Source organism: Heptranchias perlo, chromosome 43 (genome assembly GCF_035084215.1).
Source record: "Heptranchias perlo isolate sHepPer1 chromosome 43, sHepPer1.hap1, whole genome shotgun sequence".
NCBI lineage: Eukaryota > Metazoa > Chordata > Chondrichthyes > Hexanchiformes > Hexanchidae > Heptranchias > Heptranchias perlo.
In genome coordinates, this window is record NC_090367.1 from 1,999,491 (window position 1) to 2,021,715 (window position 22,225).

The 22,225-nt window shown below is 37.8% G+C and overlaps 2 protein-coding genes across 5 annotated transcripts in view; one reads left to right on the plus strand and one right to left on the minus strand.

Moving 5' to 3' along the window:
- LOC137306405 (ADP-ribose glycohydrolase MACROD1-like) overlaps positions 1-22,225 on the plus strand; it is a 631,024-nt gene that overhangs the window by 42,299 nt on the left and 566,500 nt on the right. The window lies entirely within an intron of this gene.
- On the minus strand, positions 209-3,992 carry LOC137306507 (leucine-rich repeat transmembrane protein FLRT1-like). The gene has a single exon (XM_067975772.1). It carries the CDS (start codon positions 3,957-3,959, stop codon positions 2,013-2,015), a length of 1,947 nt encoding a protein of 648 aa, XP_067831873.1. The 5' UTR covers positions 3,960-3,992; the 3' UTR covers positions 209-2,012.

A 22,225-nucleotide genomic window follows, 5' to 3' on the forward strand; every position in this document is an offset into this window, starting at 1 on the left:
ACATTCAGCCCATCTAGAATGTAAATACTTATCCTGACACTCTTGGCAGCATTCTGCTACATTACACTCAGCCTTATTAATTCCAATTCTGAAAGTAATTTAAGAGTAATGGGGAGGGGGGAGCAGGGGCAGGGGAGTAGTCATTATTCTCATTAAAATGCTCTGATTTAAAAAAAATCAATATCTCATGGTTATTTAACAACAAATTAAGGCTGAGAAATGGTAGTAAAAGGTTAGATGACATAACTGTGCAATTACACCATAATTAAGAAGAATGATTTATTTAAAAGATCAGTTGTAACTCAAAAAACACAATTTTAAAGAATATTTACAGGAAAGTCATCAGAGCTTCAAATGATTTCTCAATTATTCTCCAATCCAGGTTACCGATGTGTCTGGTAGGCAAAAGTGTAGAAGGGCTTGAGGCTCTTAGCTCAAATATTCAGGAAAGCCCCATCAATAATATTCAGCAATCAAGTGAAAATCTTTTGGAAGGGAGTATGGGGATCAACACTTTCAATAAAGACTGTACAAACTTCTCTGAAGGAAATCTCTACATATAAGAACTCCATTTCTGGATGATCTCTGGTATTGCCTTTGCACCCTCTCATCCTATGTAAAGATGTCAAAAGTCTGATCTTAAAACGAAGAGCACAGGACTCCAGATCTTAGGTTAGCAAAAGTTCAGACACTTGCACACCCATAGTATCTTAAGAGATACTTTCCATTGAAAGTGTAACCTTTTAGCACCCATACCATGTTTAACATCAGCCTGGGTTTGCTTCAGTTTGAGGTTGTTCTTTACACAATGTTCTACGTAACTTCTTTTAAGGGGAGAGGATTTTGTTCTTCGTTAACCCTTTGAGTACTTGATTTTCCTAGTCACTTTTGTAATTGCATTGTTTTCTTCAAAACAAATGTTTTGTGATTTTTTTTTAACCTATATGTATTGTAAAGTAGAATGTGGGGTATTCCACTCATAGCCAGTGAAGTTTTAGGTAAATCGGTCAAAATGCATTTGCCCAAATCAAATGCAACACATGTAAATTTTTCTGCAGTTAGTGTTGTGGGAAATTATGTAACCACAGAGTTACATTGAGATTCACAGTGTTATTCAAATAAAATGTTCAAATTGTTATTTTTTAAGTTAAGAAAATGTTTTAGGTGAAACACTTCCCACAATAGTCCTCAAAGGGTTAAATTGAGGATAAAATTAATAGTGTTACTGGCCAGACAGCTACATCCATTTTGGCCTGACATTTAAGGACATGTAATTCACATTTTAGATACATACTATTTTTAACAATAGGCAGAAGTCTAACTCGATTTTTTTTTAAAAAAAGGTTTCAGCGAAATTTTCTTTAAAAATAACTATGAAAGTTCATCTCTTCTTCCAATTATGATAAAGTCCTAAAACAACACAGTAAAGAACTAAATATTTAAAACTATTTTACTCTTTTTTTTAAAACACCATAGCAGAATAAAAAATAATAAACAAAACATCAACAAATGATTCCGCTAGAATTGGGGATAAACCTTAAATCCTGCATAAGGAAACATGAGTTTTATGTGTTCAGCCTTCAGTTTATTGGTTTTTGCTTGACTGTATACTGTAAATCTCCAAGGTGGGAGAAAAAAATCATTCCTTATGAATTCTTCTCCAAGATGTTTACCTATGTGACACTAAAGGATTTTGGAGTATTTAGATTGCCTTATGACAGTGTTTCCAAAGTAGGCTGTTCGTTCTTTATCCCACTTCTAACCAAAATGCGAAAAGAAAAACTGGCTTGTACACAATTAGGTAGCTGTGTTTTCTTTCTAAATGTCCAGCTTTTTTTAATATTCATTTAAGCATATTAAATATAAATTATGTGACAAATGTACAAAATATTGTGCCAGGCATTTTCTGCTGGACTTTGTGTGTTTTATCCCTAATATTTTTTGACTTTTTTATGTAATATCTTTTGTTTGCAGTGCAGTGGAGATGATCAAGCTATGAGGCATCACTGCAATCACGTGTAAGAATATTCGGCATCTGGTATTCCACCGTCTCTGTAACCTCGGTTACTGCTGAGGGCTGTACTATGAGCGTTCTTGTAAAGACTTGTCCCATTGGATGGAAATATGGTGTGAATCACATATTCCTCCTTTGGTCGTTGTTGGTTGTTGAGTGGAATCATCTGAAACCCACTCCCTCTGATTTCCAAAATGGAATTATCTTTCTTTGTCCCTGCTTCTGCATAATCATCCTTTTTTCTACAACCTCTGTTGTATGGCTGATCCTGTGAAAAAACATTCCCATTGTTGTTGATGTAACAGCAGAATGCAGCAAGGACGACGACAATGAACACTAAGGCAGATGCGCCTCCAATAATACCAGCCAGTGGAAGGCCTACTTGGTCCGATTCCTCTTGCTCCCTGTTTAATGTTGTAGTAGGACTATATAAATCGGCAGTCTCTGCTTTAGCACAGACTGGTGTTTCATCCCTTACATAGAAGTTGCTGGTCTCCATTGTAACCATGCATATGATGTAGGTTGACTTGGGTTCAAGGGCTGTGAGAAGATATTCAGTCTTGTCTCCTTGTACCAAGGTTTCAGTGATGGAACCTACTGATGGGTTATGGTCTAGTCTGAGCCAACTGAGCCTGAAGGATGTGACTGGTAGCATTGCCCTCCATGTTATACGAATGCTGTCAGCAGTTAAAGGCATCACATTAATGATTAACAGCTTTGATCCTGGCCCTCCTGACAAAGGATAGTCCACAGCTAAATCTGGTGGCTTCAAATTTGGTCGTCTTGGTTTGTATGTGAATTGTAATCCTTGAGTGGCAGTAACCGTACGGACAATTGGGGTTGTTTTCACAGCTGTGTTGCTGCCCTGCAAGCTGGTCTCAAAGCACTCATCCATTTCTGTATTAATGTCTTTGACTGCCATTCCTCGAACTTTATCAGGCCCTTGGCACATAAGCCCTCGCACGTTGACGTGAAATGCAGTTGTTTGTAACCAGTCTCTCAGCCACATCATTTTGCAGCCACAATACCAAGGGTTGTTGCGCAAGAGTAGCTGACTCAAGTTTGCCAGGTCATCAAAGAGTCCTTTGGGCAAAGTTGTTAAATTGTTGTTAGAGATGTCCAACCGCTGTATCTGTCTCATTTTAGAAAAAGCAGTGGGTGGAATGTAGCTAATGAGGTTATCCTGAAGGTACAGCTTCTGTAGGTTTGAACTAGGTAGATTTGGTGGTGGAAAAATGAGAGAGTTTCTGATCAATGAAAGTTCAGTCAGATTTTGAAGTCTGCTGAAAGTTTCATCTGCTATTCTTTGATTAGCTAAAAGATTGCCATCCAGTACCAAGCGCCTCAAATTGACCAAGCCTTTGAAAGCATACTGTGGAATAGTTGCAATCCGGTTGTCATCCAGCCTCAGTTCCTCCAGTGTTTTAGGAAGGCCAGTGGGGATGCTGCTTAGATGGTTCCTGGACAAAAAGAGCAATTTGAGGTGCTTACTGTTAGCAAAAGCATCTTCCTCAATGCTGACTGTGGACACTGAGTTATCATCCAAATGTAACTTTTCCAACAAGGGAATCCTTGAAAGTGCATCGTGTGTAATGGCCCTAATATTGTTGTCCTGAAGATGCAGCTCTTTCAGAGATCTAGGAAGGTTTATAGGAAACTCATCCAAAGCATTTTCATAAAGGTAAATCACTTTTATATTCAATAGATTCTTCAGTTGGTTCGGGATTCCAGCATTGTTAATCTGGTTGTTTTGTAGGAAAAGAGTTGTAGAGTCTTCCGGTATTTTGGCAGGAATGGATGTCAAGCCTCGGTCATTGCAGTAAACAAATCCATTGTCACATCGACACATAGAAGGACAAGTAGAAATGACACGTGGTATCAAGAGTGCTAATATGATAACCCAGAACAACAAACTTTTTTTGATATCCATTGTTTGTAGCAGCATTTGGAGATTAAATTACTTGTAGTTTATATTTTCATCCACTTACTATGATCTGTTGGGGGGGATGAAGTACAAAATATACATTAGTGAGCATACTTTTTTCTTCCCCTGCTTCCTGTTTCATACACCGTTCCCCAAACAAAAGGGCAGATAGGTCATTTCACTAACCCCTGCCACCAGGTGGAGCATGGCGGTTGCTTATCCTCTGAGCACCAAATTGCCTCAGCTACATTAATGAACTATCACAGAAGGCCTTTCATATTATAAAAGTGCAGCTGACTGTACACATGTAGTTCTCCATCCATCAGCTACACTTGGAAATGTAAAAGGGCCAATTTACCTTGTCGTGGTGGCAACGAAGACCCACTTTTTCTTGGATCTTTTGAACTGTCGTCGGATTTGCTTCTGCATGGCGGCGGATGGAGAATAGCACAAGTGGTAATGTAAACCGGAAGGAGTGAAGCTGGTATAGTATTTTTACTCTCCTAAGACTGGACCAGTAATATAAAAATGCCGTAAAAGTGATATTACTTTCAATATATTCTCTGCATTCACATCCTAAAACTAATATGCCAAAAAGAGTAATGGCAAAACTAATCTTATCAGGCAATGGCTCAACTCTATAAAATTTGATACTTAATTAGATGAATGCTCAAAATGTATTCGGGTTTCTAAGTAGAGTCCTCCTTGATGTCTTTTCTTCTGAAAAGATTGGAAGGTCTTTTTTCAAAAATATTGCTACAAGTAGTAAAAAGGCCAAATATCATTTAAGATTACAAAATCAGAGCAATTCCATGAGCATGTCATATATACATGTATGAAATAGGAATTAGTTTATTTCATTGTTTATAAATTTGCAATTATTTAGATTTGCTATTTTCCAGTTCCTTTAAAACTAGAAACCATTGACAAAACATTTTTACCACCCTAAACATAGGAACAGGAAGAGGCCATTCAGCTGCTCAAGCCTGTTCCACCATTCAGTTAGGTCATGGCTGATCTGTACCTCAACTCCATTTACTCACCGTTGCTCCATATCCAACAAAAATCTATCCATCCCAGTCTTGAAAGCTCCAATTGTCCCCCAGCACCACAGCTTTTTGGGGGAGAGAGTTCCAGATTTCCACTACTCTTTGTGTGGAAAAAGTGCTTCCTGATTTCACTCCTGAATGACCTAGCTCCAATTTTAAGATTATGGCCCCTTGTTCTGGATGTCCCCACCAGAGCAAATAGTTTCTATCCATCTACGCTTTTGAATCGCTTTATCATTTTAAACACTTCAATTAGATCACCCCTCAACCATCTAAGCTCAAGGGAATATAAGTCAAGTTTATGGAACCTGTCCTCATAATTTAACCCTTTAAGCCCGGTATTATTCAGAATATAGTTCCCTTTTAATTTGAATAGCTGAAACTCATTTATGTAGCAAAGGTGACAACAGACAATTTTCTCACTGTTGGCAGTCAGTACAAAGGCAATGCTACAATAGCAGTATCCATATCAAAGAAAAAGTCTTTTTAAATTGTAATATTACCATCCTGCAATGGCCAGAGGGTGTTGCAAAATATTTTCTGTAGTAGCTTGGTTGTGTGTCAATGAGGTGAATCGTAAAAGAATTTTAAATTGCATTGATTTGAATAAAGGTCTAATTGCTTTGCTGATGCTCACTATAAAATTCAGTTGTGTATGGTGGCAACATAAATGAATAGCCCCGATAACAAGCTAGCAGGGCTCAAAGTTGTGCCAGGAGGACATCAGCACAGTAACTGACCAAAGATTACTTGTCCACAGTCTAAAAATATAACCGACATTACTGCTCCACAACATAATAATAGAAACTGATAGCTTGTACACAAATGCAGGTGTTTAATGAGCATAGTTTATATAAAAGCTGATCCAGATGTATGGCACAGGCACGATGGGCCGAATGGCCTCCTTTTGTGCTGTATCATTCTACGATTCTATATGCAGGCACTATGTATTGAACATATTTGGACATTGACATATATTCACTCATTAATTGGACCAATTGCAATCTATGGGCCACTTAAGGATTTTTAAAAATTTGTTCCTGGGATTTGGGTGTTGCTGACAAGTCTGCATTTATTGCCTATCCCTAGTTGCCCTGAGAAGGTGGGTGTGGGCTGCCTTCTTGAACTGCTGCCATCCTTGTGGTGATGGCATTCCTACAATTTTTTATTTTCGGATATTCTATGTTTTGGAGTTGTTTGTGTTTCCCCCTAACCTTAATTGAAGTATTTGGAGATGCATTTTTCTGTTGTGTTCATGGCACTGGACATGGGGCAGATTCGACAAAAAAACAAATTGGCCTGGGAAAGTTCGGGGTTACAGGCAGATATGATGGATGGCAATACGATGTTCTTGTGTTACTACAATAGCAAGTCAATTTTTGTTCAGACATAAGGTGCACAGGTCAAGGGCAAACTTTTGTAGTCCCATATTTGTACTGAGACCACTCTGGAGTCAAACAAAGAAACTCTTTCAGGGGAAAATTAGCAGTGACATCCTTTATCCTGGTTTGAGTGCTGAGTTCACAGTCTGTACTTCGATGAGTACAAATATAGACTCATCCAAATTTGAGCTTTTGGTTACTGAACAGCAGTGTGTAAAATTAGATAAAATTTATTCCTACCAAAATTGTTAAAAAATTAAGTCCTGCTATCATGCTTTACAACTGAATGGCCAGCTATATTAACCAATTTCAAGAATTTCATGTGTATGTTTGACACTAATTCAAAGCTGCCTATGGGATCTGACCTGATCGATTTTCACAGTTGAGGTCATGGAGTGGGATAAATTACACACACCTGTTTCTAACAAGTATTATGTGGTGAGGAGGAAGATTTTGCTTCTTCCTTGTGAATAATAGAGCATTATAATTTCAGCCTTCTTGAAATTATGTGTTGGGTATAGAGGGATGATTACATAAGAGTCTACAGCACAGAAACAGACCATTCGGCCCAACTATGCCGAGCCTCCTCCCACCCTATTCCATCTAACCCTATCAGCATATCCATTGATTAATGGAAGAGTGGTCTATAAAGTTTCATCATAATCTTGTGATTAAGTTACAGGCTTGTATTTTGCTCCTTGGGATATTACATGAAATACTAGTGTATATAAAATATCTAAGTACTGCACATCCGAACATGCCAGTTATTCACCTTAGAACTCGCTTTGTTACCCATATCAGAATTTATTTGTGCATAATACTATATTGCCTTTGTTTTAATTAACAAGCTGTGATTCATCAGGATGTTGTGAATTGGAATTTTATGCCATCCTTTTTTGGAAATTGTGTTCACTTATTTAACCTCGTCTTAGATCATGATGCTAATATTGGTAAAAGGAATTAAACAATGAGGGAGCAAACTACTTAGCCTCAGCATGCACTGGTCATCTGTCATACCCAGGTTAAGCTGCTTCTGTTATGATTCATCCTTGGGATAATTTGTTCTGAGTGGTGTGCCTTCTACATCAATACTATTGGGCCACACTCTTGACCAGCTTCCACTCCACTATGAAATAGCTGACGATTGCTGCTGCACCCATTTTGTAGGATGAAAAATCCTCCATACAATTTACTTCTCGAAATACTGTGCTAATACATGCAATTCTTGCTCTTCCTTTGTGTCATCAACTCCCTTTGTGAAAGGGGTTTAGGACTCACTTTTTATTTAAATAGAACCTGTGCAAAAGTGCACATAGAATCATAAGGCCTTCAACAAGCACTTATTTTATTTCACTTGCATTCATTTCAGGACTGTGGGCAAAGCTGAGACTAGTGATAGTGGGAGGAAAATCCGTTACCAGGTTTGCTTACCAGTTTAGTCAGATCTTTTTTTCCTTTCAGTTAACACCCAGAGGAAAATATACACTTTAATTGTTCATAAGAGATGTTTTACCGATGTCTGTGTTGTGGATTCCTTAGGGGATCTGGAATTTGATCACAAATTTTTACTTATGAAGACTAGTGTGAAGAATCTATTTTAAAACATCTGCCATTCAAAAGTATTTCCAGACTTGATTAAAAATATTATGAGGACAGCTTTGAAAGTTGCACTTCCCCCAGAGTGTGTCTCACTGGCTGAGTAGTGGGGCCGACACGCACTGCCTGGTTAGGTATTCAACATCTCAGCTCTGGGCATCCCAGTCTCTGAAATCTGAAAATTTTTTAACTCTGGGCATAAAGCTGTGTTCAGATAGCTGCATTTTCTGTTGAAGCTCCCGTCCAAAACATTAACCTGTCTTTCTCGTTCAGATCCTGACTCAGCTGCAGTGCAATTCCAGCATTTTCTTTTTTGTACAAAGCTGTGATTTTTTAAGTTGGTCCTGTGAAGTCAGCATCTACTATTTTTCTAAATTATTCCCTTGAGGAGGGATGTCTGTTCCAGCACATTTTGAGACTCAAAGGATGGCTCCTTGGAGGGGTGTATATTACGCGAACACTATAATCTAAAAAGGAGTGTAACTAATGCATTTTTATTACAAGATTCTAAACCGAACATAGCCTTTACAGCAGGTTAAATTATGTAGCATTTTACTGTGATCCTCCCTCTATCTTAAATGCTTCTGACAAGGTCAAGATTTATTTTGAGCTCTATGGCCTTCCAGCTGTTGGGCATCTCTGTTCCCACACACCAGCTTCATCTCTTTTTAAGTATGACTTTGCAAAGCACCAATAAAGCACTAATAGTGCTTTACGCAATAGCTAATTTGTTTTAAGAAACTGAGTATAAGCCGCAGACTTTAGAACAGGACCATTTTAAACAAGTTTCATAGATCTTTACTTAATTTTTCTAGTGAGTCACGGTTTGTGGGTTTTCTCATTGTCACTTGGAAACATAACCTTGTGATGTAACTTTGTAGTTTCTAAGCATTTATTTTAACAAAAACAGTATGGAATTTAGCAATACCATTGTAACTTCTTCCCTCCCTCCCTCACATACCACCAGTAAACAATAATATTATGTGCTAGCATCTCAAGATTGAGGTCACTGGGGTGGAGTTGTTTCACCTTGTCCTGTAATCTTGCTGAAATTCAGTTCTGGAACTTGGATCACCCAGAAGAGCTAGCATTACTTGAGACCCCAAGAACAAGATAGTGCTTTAGAACTCCCAAATTGCATACTGATTTTTGTGAATTGCTATTTTCATCTAGCTGAACTTAAGCAAACCAATACACATTTTAGTGATGTTGCTATACCAGCTTGGTTTTTTTTCTAGTGCGTAACATTTTCACTTGAATGCAATGATCAACCAAATGGTAATGCTACATATTGGAATAATCTTAAAAGAAAAAAAAACATGGTATATGGCAGCTTGGGAGGAACGAGGAGGAAAAATAACAGGCACATGAGCATAATATTGATAAATTAAAGAAAGATGGTAACTGTGCCTTGAGGTGAGAGAAGGGTTGTCAATCATTCAATAAGTTTGTTCTTGTGTCCTGAGCAGGAGTGTAAGAGAATTATTAGAAGAACCTCCCAGATATGGAAACTGTGTTTACGTCTTGGGACTTTATTTGGAATTAAGGTTGTTCAGGGGAAAGCAGGTGTTTGTCAAGAGAGAGACAAACAAGCTTCTTGGAGGCAGCTTTGGCAATGAAGAGAGTTGTGGGAGTTCCACTTGAGATCTAATGAGATGGCGAGACCAAGAATGTTGATAGATGAAAATGGATTAAATACCAACATGAGTTCAAGAGACAAACTATTCTGACTGTTTCTCTTTCAAACTTGGCCATTTCTACTCATAGGCGTAGACTGCAAAATTATTGTTGATCTTAGCAAGCATTGTTTAACAACCAGCTGGTCACTGGTTGCAAGATTGACCTATTCTGCAGAGGAAAATGGGAGCAAATCATGTGCAGAAGTACCAGAGCCATTTCAGAGTAAGGACAGATTATGTTTTTGTCCCTCTCTTTTGCTCACTTGGTTTAAGTGCCACAATATCAATCTCCAATAAAAGCCAAAGAAAGACTACAGATTTTCCAACTGACGGGCCATGCTCAGAGCTGTAATAAATATTTTTATACACCGAATTACGTGCTGTTGTTAAATAGAAAGAAAAATGAAAGTGGCACAGCATCTGTTTGGAAAAGATTAAAAAGTTATTTGGCAGCACTTTTTATATTTTTTAGATTCAAGGAAAATGGAAAAGATAAGGCAAGATTAAAAAGCAATTTGATGCTCCCATTTAGAATTGGGAAACTGATGTAGCATTGCTTTAAAAGATTATAGTGAAACTTCCATCAGTACATCAAAGCAGTATCCGCAAGATTCACTCACAAGTGTTTCTATCAGTGAGAACTTTGAGTATATACATTTTTTAAAAAGAGCTGAATGTTTGCTCATAATGCATTTTCATGCTCCAATATCTTGTGTCACTTAGTGGTAGAGTACAGGTTTACAATCTGAGAGGGGCATCATAAGTAGATAAGGCATTTATTTCCCCACTTTCTGAAGACGTGTCACACTGGATCCTGCTCACACGCCTCTTGATGTCTGGTTATAGAGGACATATTGAGAGAGTCCCAAGAGAAGGTGGTCAACATGCTTTCTTGGCTGGGGGATGGTATAACATGGCATAGGGGATATTGAAAAAATTACTTGATGGGTGATGTAAAAAAAATCCATCATGTTGTATTAGTTTATCGTATCTATCAAATTTGACTCTATTTTAAATTGCTCGAATTTAGTAATCCTTCCTAGTTACAGTTCTTATGAGCTTAACATACAAACAAATCATACTGCACTTTCAGTAGGAAAATTTAATTGAACATGGATCCAAAAGATTATTCCTTACTTTATCTAGGGATTTAAATGACATTCAGAATTGCTTAATCTTCATTTGTCTGGTTTATTATGACATTGAAAACCTCAATTTGATCACAGCCTTGTAGGTTACTCTCACCAAATTTTTTTCTGCCTCTCTCCTTACCTCTAATATTTCAGTTATATTGGCTTTACAAAATAAAACTTTAAAAATGTTATTGTGCATGTTTTGCCCCAAAATGTATCCCGGAACAATATAATTATATGCTTCATTGTACAGTGCCTTTTACTGCACTACAAACAGATGCTCAGCGTTGTTTCGTTTGTTCTGCCGTTGCCCAGATCGCGACAGATCCTTGTTGGTTATACTGTACGTTGGGGACTGGATTTTGGAGCTGTTCCAGTTCCCAAATTGCAGTACAAATCAGAGCATTACATAAATGTCCTCATTCTTTGTACTGTTTATCATACTTGTGTGAGTTGCATTTGTGTAGATTCTAGCACCCTTGAGAAATGACAACAGGTGACTGTGTCGGCGAAGGCAATGGCCACATCATCGATAATGAAACTGTGCTTGGGGATAGCAAGAACAGGCTTTTGTGTGTTCAATTCATCTTCTCAAGTAATGCAGGTTTTTCGGTTTGTTAAAATTCTGAACATGTTCTTACAAGGTTTAAGGGTTTTTTTAGAGCCTGCTATGGTACTGACAATGGAAGTTTTTAGTTGGTATACATATCTTCTGAAAGCAAGTGTACGTATAGATGTAGTACAATAAGAATTTTTTAAAATGTGAAGAGTGTAAGAGCATAATGAGACCTCAATATGTTCACTATTAGAGATGGGTGAAGTTAATGACTAACAGGTTTTGTAAGGAGATGAAGGTGACAGGTGGGCTATATTATGTCCTTGAGCACCTCCATATGACTCTTGCTACGGTCTGTTCTGGATTTTATATGCTACAAATTCTAAATCTCTGTCATCATGTAACGACTTGCTAATCCAAGGAAGAGATATTGCCTTCTGTTTTCTCATGACCATACTAACGCTTTTTATTTTCTCTGAAGGAGTTTCTTTTTACCCCCTATCACTATCAGAAAAGAAATGGCTTAGTGGCACGTCACACTGAAGTTGTAATGTGGAGTGGCAGAGTTGTGAGTTTTTCCCTAGTGATTTACTCAGGCAATGAGTTCCTGACCTTAGCCAGGTCGTTTGCACTGAGGAGGAGGCAAGGTATTGTCTCAGAGGACAGGAGGAAAATTGGAGAGTGAGTCAACTCTACTCCACTACTGGATTCTTCATCATGGCTAGGTCAAGAACACTATGATCCAGATTGCTGGTAACACGAAAGTCTCGTCCTGCCTGCGCAGGGGCATTGGGTGCAGGGTAATAGCGGATCGCACTACCCCCGCCCAATAACAGGCCCAATCCAATTTTTTTCCCCCACTTACTCTTGCTATATTATGGTTCCATGGGTACGGCAGCCCTTTAGGGCCATTTTTCACGTGTATGCCTAGACAGTGAGTGTGGGCAGGCTATTCAGAAGTGGAGAGCATCATAACTGAGCCTGACCTTGTTCTCATGCAATGTATATAGAAGCCCTGGGATAATGATCACTGGTAGCGTTTCTTGGCTTTATCAGAATTTAACTTCTTTCAGAGCCAGGATTCGGGAATGAATAAACCAGCATCCAAATGAAATAAAAAGTCATCTCTTTGCTCTATAATGCTTTGACATTATTCTGAGAACAGATATTACTGACTAGCTGATTTTAAATGAATGAAGTTTTTTATAAAAATAAATTGTAAAAGTAATGAAGATCTTGTCAAAGCATTTGTATTAATTCTTGTTAAACCTCCATGACTGCACATTTTTATTTTACTCTACAACAATGAACAGTTTTTAATATTAAAAAAAGGAAACCTAACCTACAGTCCTAGTTTTTTGAAACAAATGTAAAAATCGTAATAGCTTTAAGAATTTATATTTTAAAAGATCTCTATGCAGCTGCCTAAGTGAATACATTTTTGTCCAGTTAATGGAATAATATATTTTTGTACCTTTCTACAAAGTGGACGCTTTTTGCTCACACTACATATTTTATCATATTTACAGTCCAAATTATACCCAGCTACATTCTCTGTTCTGTCATTGATAGCATTAAGTACATTTTGACTCCATAAACTTAAAGACCACTTGGTCTTGAATTTCTGCCTTGAGACTCACATAATTGGTCTTCCCCAACACCTTCAGATGTTCTTTTTATGTAGACATTTTTGCATGCTTTGGCAAATCAGTGACGTTGAAAATTACATGAACAGACTTGCATAGGCTGGTAACTGTGGAACTGTTTTCCATTATTTTTGCAGCAGTTTAGTGACATCACCAGATTATTTTTCCAGTTTTACTGGACTAAAATAAAAATGGACAAAAACAATAAAGGTGAATCTACTAGGTTTAGTAATTGTATTATTACGTGCTTCTTTGTGCATTTTTGAAAAATTTCTACTTGTGCGGTTGACTATATCTTGGATCCAATTTTGGTGATTGAGTTATGTCAGTGGCCCCTGTGGAAATATCATATTTCTTTTCTTGAAAAATATTTCCCCCTCCATTCTGGAATACTAGAATATGTTTTCACAGGTGCCATCAACCCCTCAGTACTTCGCCCAAGTGACATTCTTCATATGTGATTCTAGATCACTGGTAGCCTATTTGACTGTGAGGCACATCACCTTAAAACCACATGAATGTACTTTCTAGCAGAGATACTGTATAACGATCAGAAGTGGACTCCAAAGCTGCTTTTTTTTCTTCTGCTTAGTTCAAGAACACTTAGACTACTGCCCTGGGGGATTCAGTGTAATAAGCTGGTCAGGGAGGACTATAGAAAGATGGGAATTGTTATAAATAACCAAAGCTGAAATCAAATGTTTTGCCCTAACATTCCCTCAGCATCTCTGTTCTATCTTCCCTCTTTCCTTTCTTTTTAAAAACTTTGAGTTTCCTCTTGCAAAATCATGTGTCACTACCAAGGCTTAACAGCATCTCAGTTCTTTGTGGGTGATCCCAGTGCATTCTGTTCCTTCACTATTCATAATTAAGTGATAACTGGTGCTCTGATTGGCCTGTTGAATGGTCTGTGACTGATGCCTCCATTCATCTTCTAGAAATTTGTTTGCTTCGTGGGAATTGGGTGACCAGCACCTTCAATTAGTTACTTACAGTGTTCTCAAGTCAGCAACCAAATACTGATTACTATCTCTATCTCTGACAGGCTTCTTGTTGGAAACAGCAATTTTTTTCTGAAATTATTAAACTTACTCAAATTTCATTTTACTTTATTTATTTGATTTACTTTTCATTTTGCTGTGGGTACCCAGGTTTCATGCCCATGCTTGGTATGCTTTCACAAGATTCAACCAATTACAATTTTAAAAATGTCTTCATATCATTTAAGTTTATCTTTTCAGCTTTCAATTTATCAGTTGTTTGCCCCTATTTTTCTTTTAACAACATTTTTGCTCCTGAGTGGTGGTGAATAGAGACATTCATTTGTTTTTATACTGCAGCCATTTTAGGAGGCCTAACTTGTTTAAATAAAATTGAACTTGGGTGAAATTTGATTAAAAGGGTTTTATATCAAGCCTTTTCCTCAGGGTTAATTGTTTCCTGTCTTTTAAATAGAGAGATTTATTTTTATACTGAAGCAATTTTAGGAAGCTAGCAGTACTTTCCAGTTTTATTTTTATATATCTTTTTCAATTAAGACCTTTTCCTGAATCTTGATTCATCAATTGTGCTAAGTACTTTTTTTTTAAAAGTACATCCAGCCTTCTAATAGTTTTAAAATAGGTTTTCCGTGTTATAATTTGCAACCATTTGTTATCCTGATTGTTATCTCAGCCATATTAGGAGGATCAACTAGTTTTAATCTCATTTCATCCAATTTCATTTTTATTTGAGGCTTCAATAAGTTTTTCTAAATCAAAACTCATCTTTTCTCCTGAGTATTTTTAAATAGAGCGATTTTAAACAAACACATTTTATATATACAAACCTTTAAAGAAAAGAAAGACTTGCATTTTTACAGCGGCTTTCACGACCTCAGGACTTTCCAAAGCACTTTGCAACCAATGAAATGCTTTTGAAACGTAATCAATGTTATGTAGGAAATAATTTGCGCACAGCAAGCTCCCACAAACAGCAGTGAAATAAATGACCAGATCATCTGTTTTAAGTGTTGGTTGAAGGATAAATGTTGGCAAGGATACTGGGAGAAACTCCCTTTCTCTTTATCCAGTAGTGATGCGGGATCTTTTATGTCCAAATGATTGGTAGACGGGGCCTTGGTTTAACGACTCATCTGAAAGATGGCACCTCCGACTAAATTATCGGCCTGAATTTACGTGCTTAAGCCTCTGGAATGGGACTTGAACCCACGACCCTCTGATTCAGAGGTGGGCCACTGTATATAGTAGACACTGTATTTTCTCCCATCATATGGTGAGAAACAATTAGTTGTTATGAGCTCTGACCTCACCCTTGCTGTAGTCATTTTACACAGATCAGCCTATTTTTATTCCATTTTGCTGTCTCACTACAGATTTTTGCCTACACTACAGTTAAACATTTAAAAAGGTAATTCATTTGTGAAATGCTTTGAGATGTATTATGGTATAACATAAATGGAAGTATTATTTATTTATGTATTTATAGCTGGGGTATGTGAGGAGCTTTTTCTACCTGCTAAATTATCTCTTTAATTTTGATCTACGAGCAACACCAGTGGAGATCAACTCATAATTAATAAATGTAAGGTAACAAGTAATGAAAGAACCTGCATTTATATAATGCTTTATCACAAATTTCAGAAACATCCCAAGCACTTCATATGCAATGAACTACTTTGAAGTGCAGTCACTATTATTATGTAGGTGAATATGGCAGCATTTTACATACAACAGCAATGAGATGAATGGCCAGATCATCTGCTTTTGGTGGTGTAGGTTGAGGTAAAAATGTTGACTAGAATAATGGGGAACTCCCTGCTCTTCTTTGAATATTGTCATGTGGTGTTTAACATCCACCAGAAGAGGCAGACAGAGCCTCAGTTTGAGGATTCATTTGAAGAATGATACCTCTGACTGTGCAGCATTGGAGTTGTCAGTCTACATTATGAGCTCAAGCCATAGTATTATATTTCATACATCTCTTTTATGGTGTTTACCTTTTACCAGACATATCACATTATTAAAAAATACTTTTGGTAGAGTTCCTGCCAGTAAAATAAAAGGTCATGCCAAACCAGTTACTTATTTTCTTTTGTGATAAATGATAAAATTAAAAGAATTCTTTTTAAATTAGTTGCATTCTTCTAGTGTCTATCCTATAAATTCTGATTTATTGAATTATTTTTGTAAATTTTTCATATGTAGAAATCTCAAACCCTCTCTAGTTATAGTTATAAAGCATATACCTCCCTGAGGCAGAATGGCTCCAATGAAATAAGAGTCCGAAGAATTCTTTCACCTTTCATTGTGACTAACCTTGAGTTTCTTCCACTAAGACATTTTTGATAATTGTAAACAATTTTACAACACCAAGTTATAGTCCAGCAATTTTATTTTAAATTCACAAGCTTTCGGAGACTTCCTCCTTCCTCAGGTAAATAATGGCTATCATTTTTGATAGCCATTATTCGCAGGCTTGACTGAAGTTTTCTTCATTTCAACTGGGCTAGGTGATTGTTAAGAAAACATAAGAGTATTGGGGTCTTTTTTTTATTAAGTAAATAAAAACGAGTCTTCCAGAAACACATTTTATCGAGACCCAAATTGTCACTTTTTACAATTCTGAGTGTTCCACACTTCAGACTGAGGATCTAGCTAACCTGACTCCACTGGTAAGTTTTTGATATTTTTTTCAGAAAAACTGTTTTACATTTTGAACAACACGCTGCTACTTAAAACAAAAACTACATGCTGTTCCTGATCTTCAATCTTTACTCACAAATGTGCATCCAGATTGATAATTTGCAGCTTTTTTCTCCCGAGGTACCTTTGGGAACAGAGAGAAGCAGTGCAAGTTATCCATTCTCTGTGTCACTGCTTTTTCTTTGTAACCTCAACTGTAAAAGAAATGGATGGGGCAGGGGGTTGGAGAAAGAGAGGGAGTCCCGACAAACTGAATAATGTGCAAGTGCTGAGGGGGCACATGATAGAGTCTCGTCAGATTTGGACCCCTGCCATTGCAAATTGTTATTACAGTTGTTTCAAGGTATCAGGTTTTTGTTGTGGTAGGCACCATTAGGCTGGCTGCCTGCTAACTTAGTCAAACAAAAGTGCATATGTTCTCAGTTAGTTATACTGGCACTCTGTGAATGGGGTTTCTTTTACAGTTTAATGGAGCCTTTTCTGTCACATAAATAACATGTTTTTGCGGCTGGGTTAAAAATGTAGAAAACTTTCCTCCTCCCCCCCCCCCCCCACCCAGAACTGACATAGTACAATCCAAGTGATGTTTCTAAGACCTCTTGAATCTTCCTTTAGTTTCTTTTTATTTAAATGTTATCCAACTAGCAGGTTTACTAAAGCATAATCAGATCTTTAACCTTAGTGGCCCTGAAATTATGTTGAGTGATACTGTTGTGTGAATGCTTTATATGTCTGTTGAAATCCCTCTCCCTACTATTTTAGAGCAGGTGTTGGCCCAAATATTGGGTTAATGCTGCCACTAAAATAGCAAAGAGAGGAATTTCAGATGAATATGTTAGGCATCTCTACAATAGTATGCCACAGTGTTATTTCTGGATCAGTGGGTTTCAGGAAATTTTATTGGAAGATAAAAATCTGCTGAAAGTTTAAACAGTTTGCAGTTTTCTGATTGGCCTCATAACACATGTCCGAGTCAGGATGGCTCTGGTGAGCCAGCGAATGTCTGTTCAGGGTAATTGTCTCTTTCCCAGTGCTTTTGCAAGCGAGTGAGGCTGAGGAACCCCCATTGTCTTATAGTTATCCAATTCAAGCATGGGTGTAGGTGAAGCCCCCTCACGTCTTGGTGCTGTGGAGCGTCCACTTTTGTGTTTTTTTAAATTGAAGCCAGTGGTTTGAGGCTGCAGTGTATGAGAATGAAGTGGATGCTGGATGGGTGGGAGTGGATTACAAGGTAGTATCCAGTTGAAGGGTTCAAGTAGTGTCATAAGCCATAAGAAGTTTTTCAATTCATTTAAGTTTTTTTAATACAGATATCTGCTTATGCTGCTTTGCCATTGCTCTTGTTGGGTAGTAACACGAGATTATAAAATATCTGGTCACCACAGAAAACAGCGCAGGACCTAACAGAACAATGTTTTTTGACGTATGGTGAACGACATAATTCATCATCTTACATAATGTGACATATCTAAACACTGGATAACAGGATCTTCAACTTCTGGACAAAATTCCACACATGGTTATGTATATATGACAGTGTATTTAATAATAACTATGAAACAGGTCAGCAACTAAATTTCAATCTCTCTTTCTCGATCTCTCCCTCTCTCATGTTAGCTTGGTTCATTTGGTGGCATTATCATCTCTGAGACAGAACATTGTGGATCCAAGTTCCACTCAAGGATATGAGTGCACAATCTGGGCCATATTTTTTAAAGGTGACATCTTTTGGATGAGACTGTAAAATGAGGCCCCATCTGTCTATTCAGATGGATGTAAAAGAACACACAGCACTTTTCAAAGAAGAGCAGGGTAGCTTTCCTGGTGTCCTGGCCAACATTCATCGCTCAACCAATACCACCAGAACAGATTAACAGGTCATTCATATCACTGTTGTTTGTGGGATCTTGCTGTGTGAAAATTGGCTGCAATGTTTGCCTATTTAACAAGTAAATTATTGGCTGTGAAGAGCAGCTAGGGATGGGCAATAAATGCTGTCTTACCAAGAACAAATTAAAAAATTAATAGCAAAACTGCAAAGCAGGACCTCTGCTGAGTTTATTTTGATAACTAACTAAGTTTTAAAAAAAAGCAACAATAGTGCACTGGGCTGTGAAATACTGAACTTCATTTGCCATAGTTCGATGGATTCACATCAATGCCTCTTCCCAATACATATTCTAATCAGAGAAACTATTATGTAAATTATATAGGCAAGACAAAAAGTGGCAGCACCGTAAATGATGCCAAAACTAATGCTTAAAAAAAATTAAACTAATGACAAAGTTTAGATCTGCGTAACCTTTATCAATAGAATGTGACATTTCATTTGAGCACCCAGCTAATGTTTCCCCCTTAGGGTCTTTAAGTAAAGAAGGGATTGCAGTGCCATGGTCAATTAAATGTTATGATGGCAAATGCAATAAGACTTTATGTTTTTGCCCCAAAATGTCAGTCAAAGTCAAAGAACAGTAACTACGCAGAGGACTTTGAGTGTTTAAAAAAAGTGTTGAAATAATATAGACTAGAGAATGGAGTATTACATATCCCAGAATTTATATAAAATAAAATTATGACTGAGTAATATTTCATACAACAGCTCAACTATATAGTTGTCTTTGATTCTTCAGTAATGAATCAGAATTTTATTTTATCTCCTTTTTGATGCAAAATAATATATTTTTTTAATTAGTTATTCTATTTCTCTTTTGTTTCTTGCTTAAGTCTTCATAAGCCATAACTTTTCCCAGGCTGAACAGTTGGACAGTTGACTTGTTCCCAGGCTTCTGCTGAGATACCCTTGAGCCAGGTGCTAGGAAATGCCAGAAGAGCAGTCTGGGATGAATCTCCCTCTGATCTTCCCTTCCTCCCTGAGAAAGCTCCTGATCTCTACTAAGTGGCATTGATGAGATTGGGACCTCACTCGTGCGAGGAATCTGGGTACAAATTTGAGTTCTAGAACATCATGTTAGAGTTCTCACAAGATTGATGTTGACTTTAGGGTCCTCAGCTTGCGCAATGGCAGTGCAGTAATTTTATATACAAAGCGGCCCTCAGAGCCACTTTTATATTGGTTAATTATTTTTAAAAAACAATTTAAATAAATAGGTCTTTATTACTTCTATAAAGGAGTTCAATCTCTCTCTTCCACCCCCCCTCCAATCCCCAAGCTTGCGATTTGTGTGCATTAAATCAACAGTGCAAAATTATTAAATTGTTAATTAAATTGAGTGTTTGCAATGCTGAAGAACAATTAAAAGATCAAGGCCATTTACTGTTTTAGAGAGTACAGTGGAGATTGGGACACCCCCCGCCCGCCCAATGTAAAGAATCAAGACAATACGAACAAGATAAGGAACGTAACAGGGTGAGCCAGCATATTGCTTGAAGAAACTCTTCGTACTCTGTGGCATGGCATACTGGAGCTCCATTATACTGGCCCACCCTGTTACATTTCTTATCTTGTTTGTATTGCCTATAGAAACCTGGAGGAATGCTAGTCAGGAGCAGTCTTCAGATCAGTAATTCAGCACACGAAGGAGTACAGCTGCATTCAACCCTTGCGTCACCACTCCATGGCATAGCTATTCTGCACCATGGCTTGTTGGTTTTACTTTAAAACTTGCAATACTCAAAGCATAAAGCTTTGACATCGGAATTTCCCCCCAAAATAGGTTTGTTCCAGCAAATTCAGCTTAAAAACTCGAAAGAGAAAAGTATACTCTTTGGAAAGATATTAGGGATTTTCTTTACAACTATTTGACAATATTGTACTTGGAAAGATCTAAAGATTTGAAGTTATTTTGATAAAAGGAAAAACCAAAGCTTTTTATTTAAAAAAAAGTATAGTGAATTTTTACTTGCTTAAAGAACTGATTCTGAGTTACTATGCAAGATCTTATTGAGATTGGGACACCCCCCCCCCCCCCCCCCGCCATGTAAAGAATCAAGACAATACGAACAAGATAAGGAACGTAACAGGGTGGGCCAGCATATTGCTCTAAGAAACTCTTAGTACTCTGTGGCATAGCATATTGGAGCTCCAATATTTCCAGTATCTCCAGCAATGTTCTTGAATTATTAAATATTCCTTCATACAGGCATTTGGAGAGGCAGGGACTGATTAGGAACAGTCAGCATGGTTTTGTGAGAGGAAAATCATGTCTCACGAATTTGATTGAGTTTTTTGAAGAGGTAACCAAGAAGATAGATGAGGGCTGTGCAGTAGACGTGGTCTACATGGACTTCAGCAAAGCCTTTGACAAGGTACCGCATGGTAGGTTGTTACATAAGGTTAAATCTCATGGGATCCAAGGTGAGGTAGCCAATTGGATGCAAAATTGGATTGACGACAGAAGACAGAGGGTGGTTGTAGAGGGTTGTTTTTCAGACTGGAGGCCTGTGTCCAGCGGTGTGCCTCAGGGATCAGTGCTGGGTCCGCTGTTATTTGTTATTTATATTAATGATTTGGATGAGAATTTAGGAGGCATGGTTAGTAAGTTTGCAGATGACACCAAGATTGGTGGCATTGTGGACAGTGAAGAAGGTTATCTAGGATTGCAACGGGATCTTGATAAATTGGGTCAGTGGGCCGATGAATGGCAGATGGAGTTTAATTTAGATAAATGTGAGGTGATGCATTTTGGTAGATCGAATCGGGCCAGGACCTACTCCGTTATTGGTAGGGCGTTGGGTAGAGTTATAGAACAAAGAGATCTAGGAGTACAGGTTCATAGCTCCTTGAAAGTGGAGTCACAGGTGGATAGGGTGGTGAAGAAGGCATTCGGCATGCTTGGTTTCATTGGTCAGAACATTGAATACAGGAGTTGGGATGTCTTGTTGAAGTTGTACAAGACATTAGTAAGGCCACACTTGGAATACTGTGTACAGTTCTGGTCACCCTACTATAGAAAGGATATTATTAAACTAGAAAGAGTGCAGAAAAGATTTACTAGGATGCTACCGGGACTTGATGGTTTGACTTATAGGGAGAGGTTAGATAGTCTGGGACTTTTTTCCCTGGAGAGTAGGAGGTTAAGGGGTGATCTTATAGAAGTCTATAAAATAATGAGGGGCATAGATAAGGTCGATAGTCAAAATCTTTTCCCAAAGGTAGGGGAGTCTATAACGAGGGGGCATAGATTTAAGGTGAGAGGGGAGAGATACAAAAGGGTCCAGAGGGGCAATTTTTTCACTCAAAGGGTGGTGAGTGTCTGGAACGAGCTGCCAGAGGCAGTAGTAGAGGCGGGTACAATTTTGTCTTTTAAAAAGCATTTGGACAGTTGCATGGGTAAGATGGGTATAGAGGGATATGGGCCAAGTGCAGGCAATTGGGACTAGCTTAGTGGTATAAACTGGGCGACATGGACATGTTGGGCCGAAGGGCCTGTTTCCATGTTGTAAACTTCTATGATTCTATAATGCAAAGAGTCCTCTCTCCTTAAACAGAAACAGCAAAATAGGCAATGTAAAAGTACCTTATTATTCAATTTTGTTCCTGCTAATGCGTGTCCTGAACACCAATTTATTTTAATCCTGATTT

Bases quoted from the DNA above. Each gene is read 5' to 3' on its own strand.
- LOC137306507 (XM_067975772.1), bottom strand. From the start codon at position 3,959: ATGCTGCTACAAACAATGGATATCAAAAAAAGTTTGTTGTTCTGGGTT.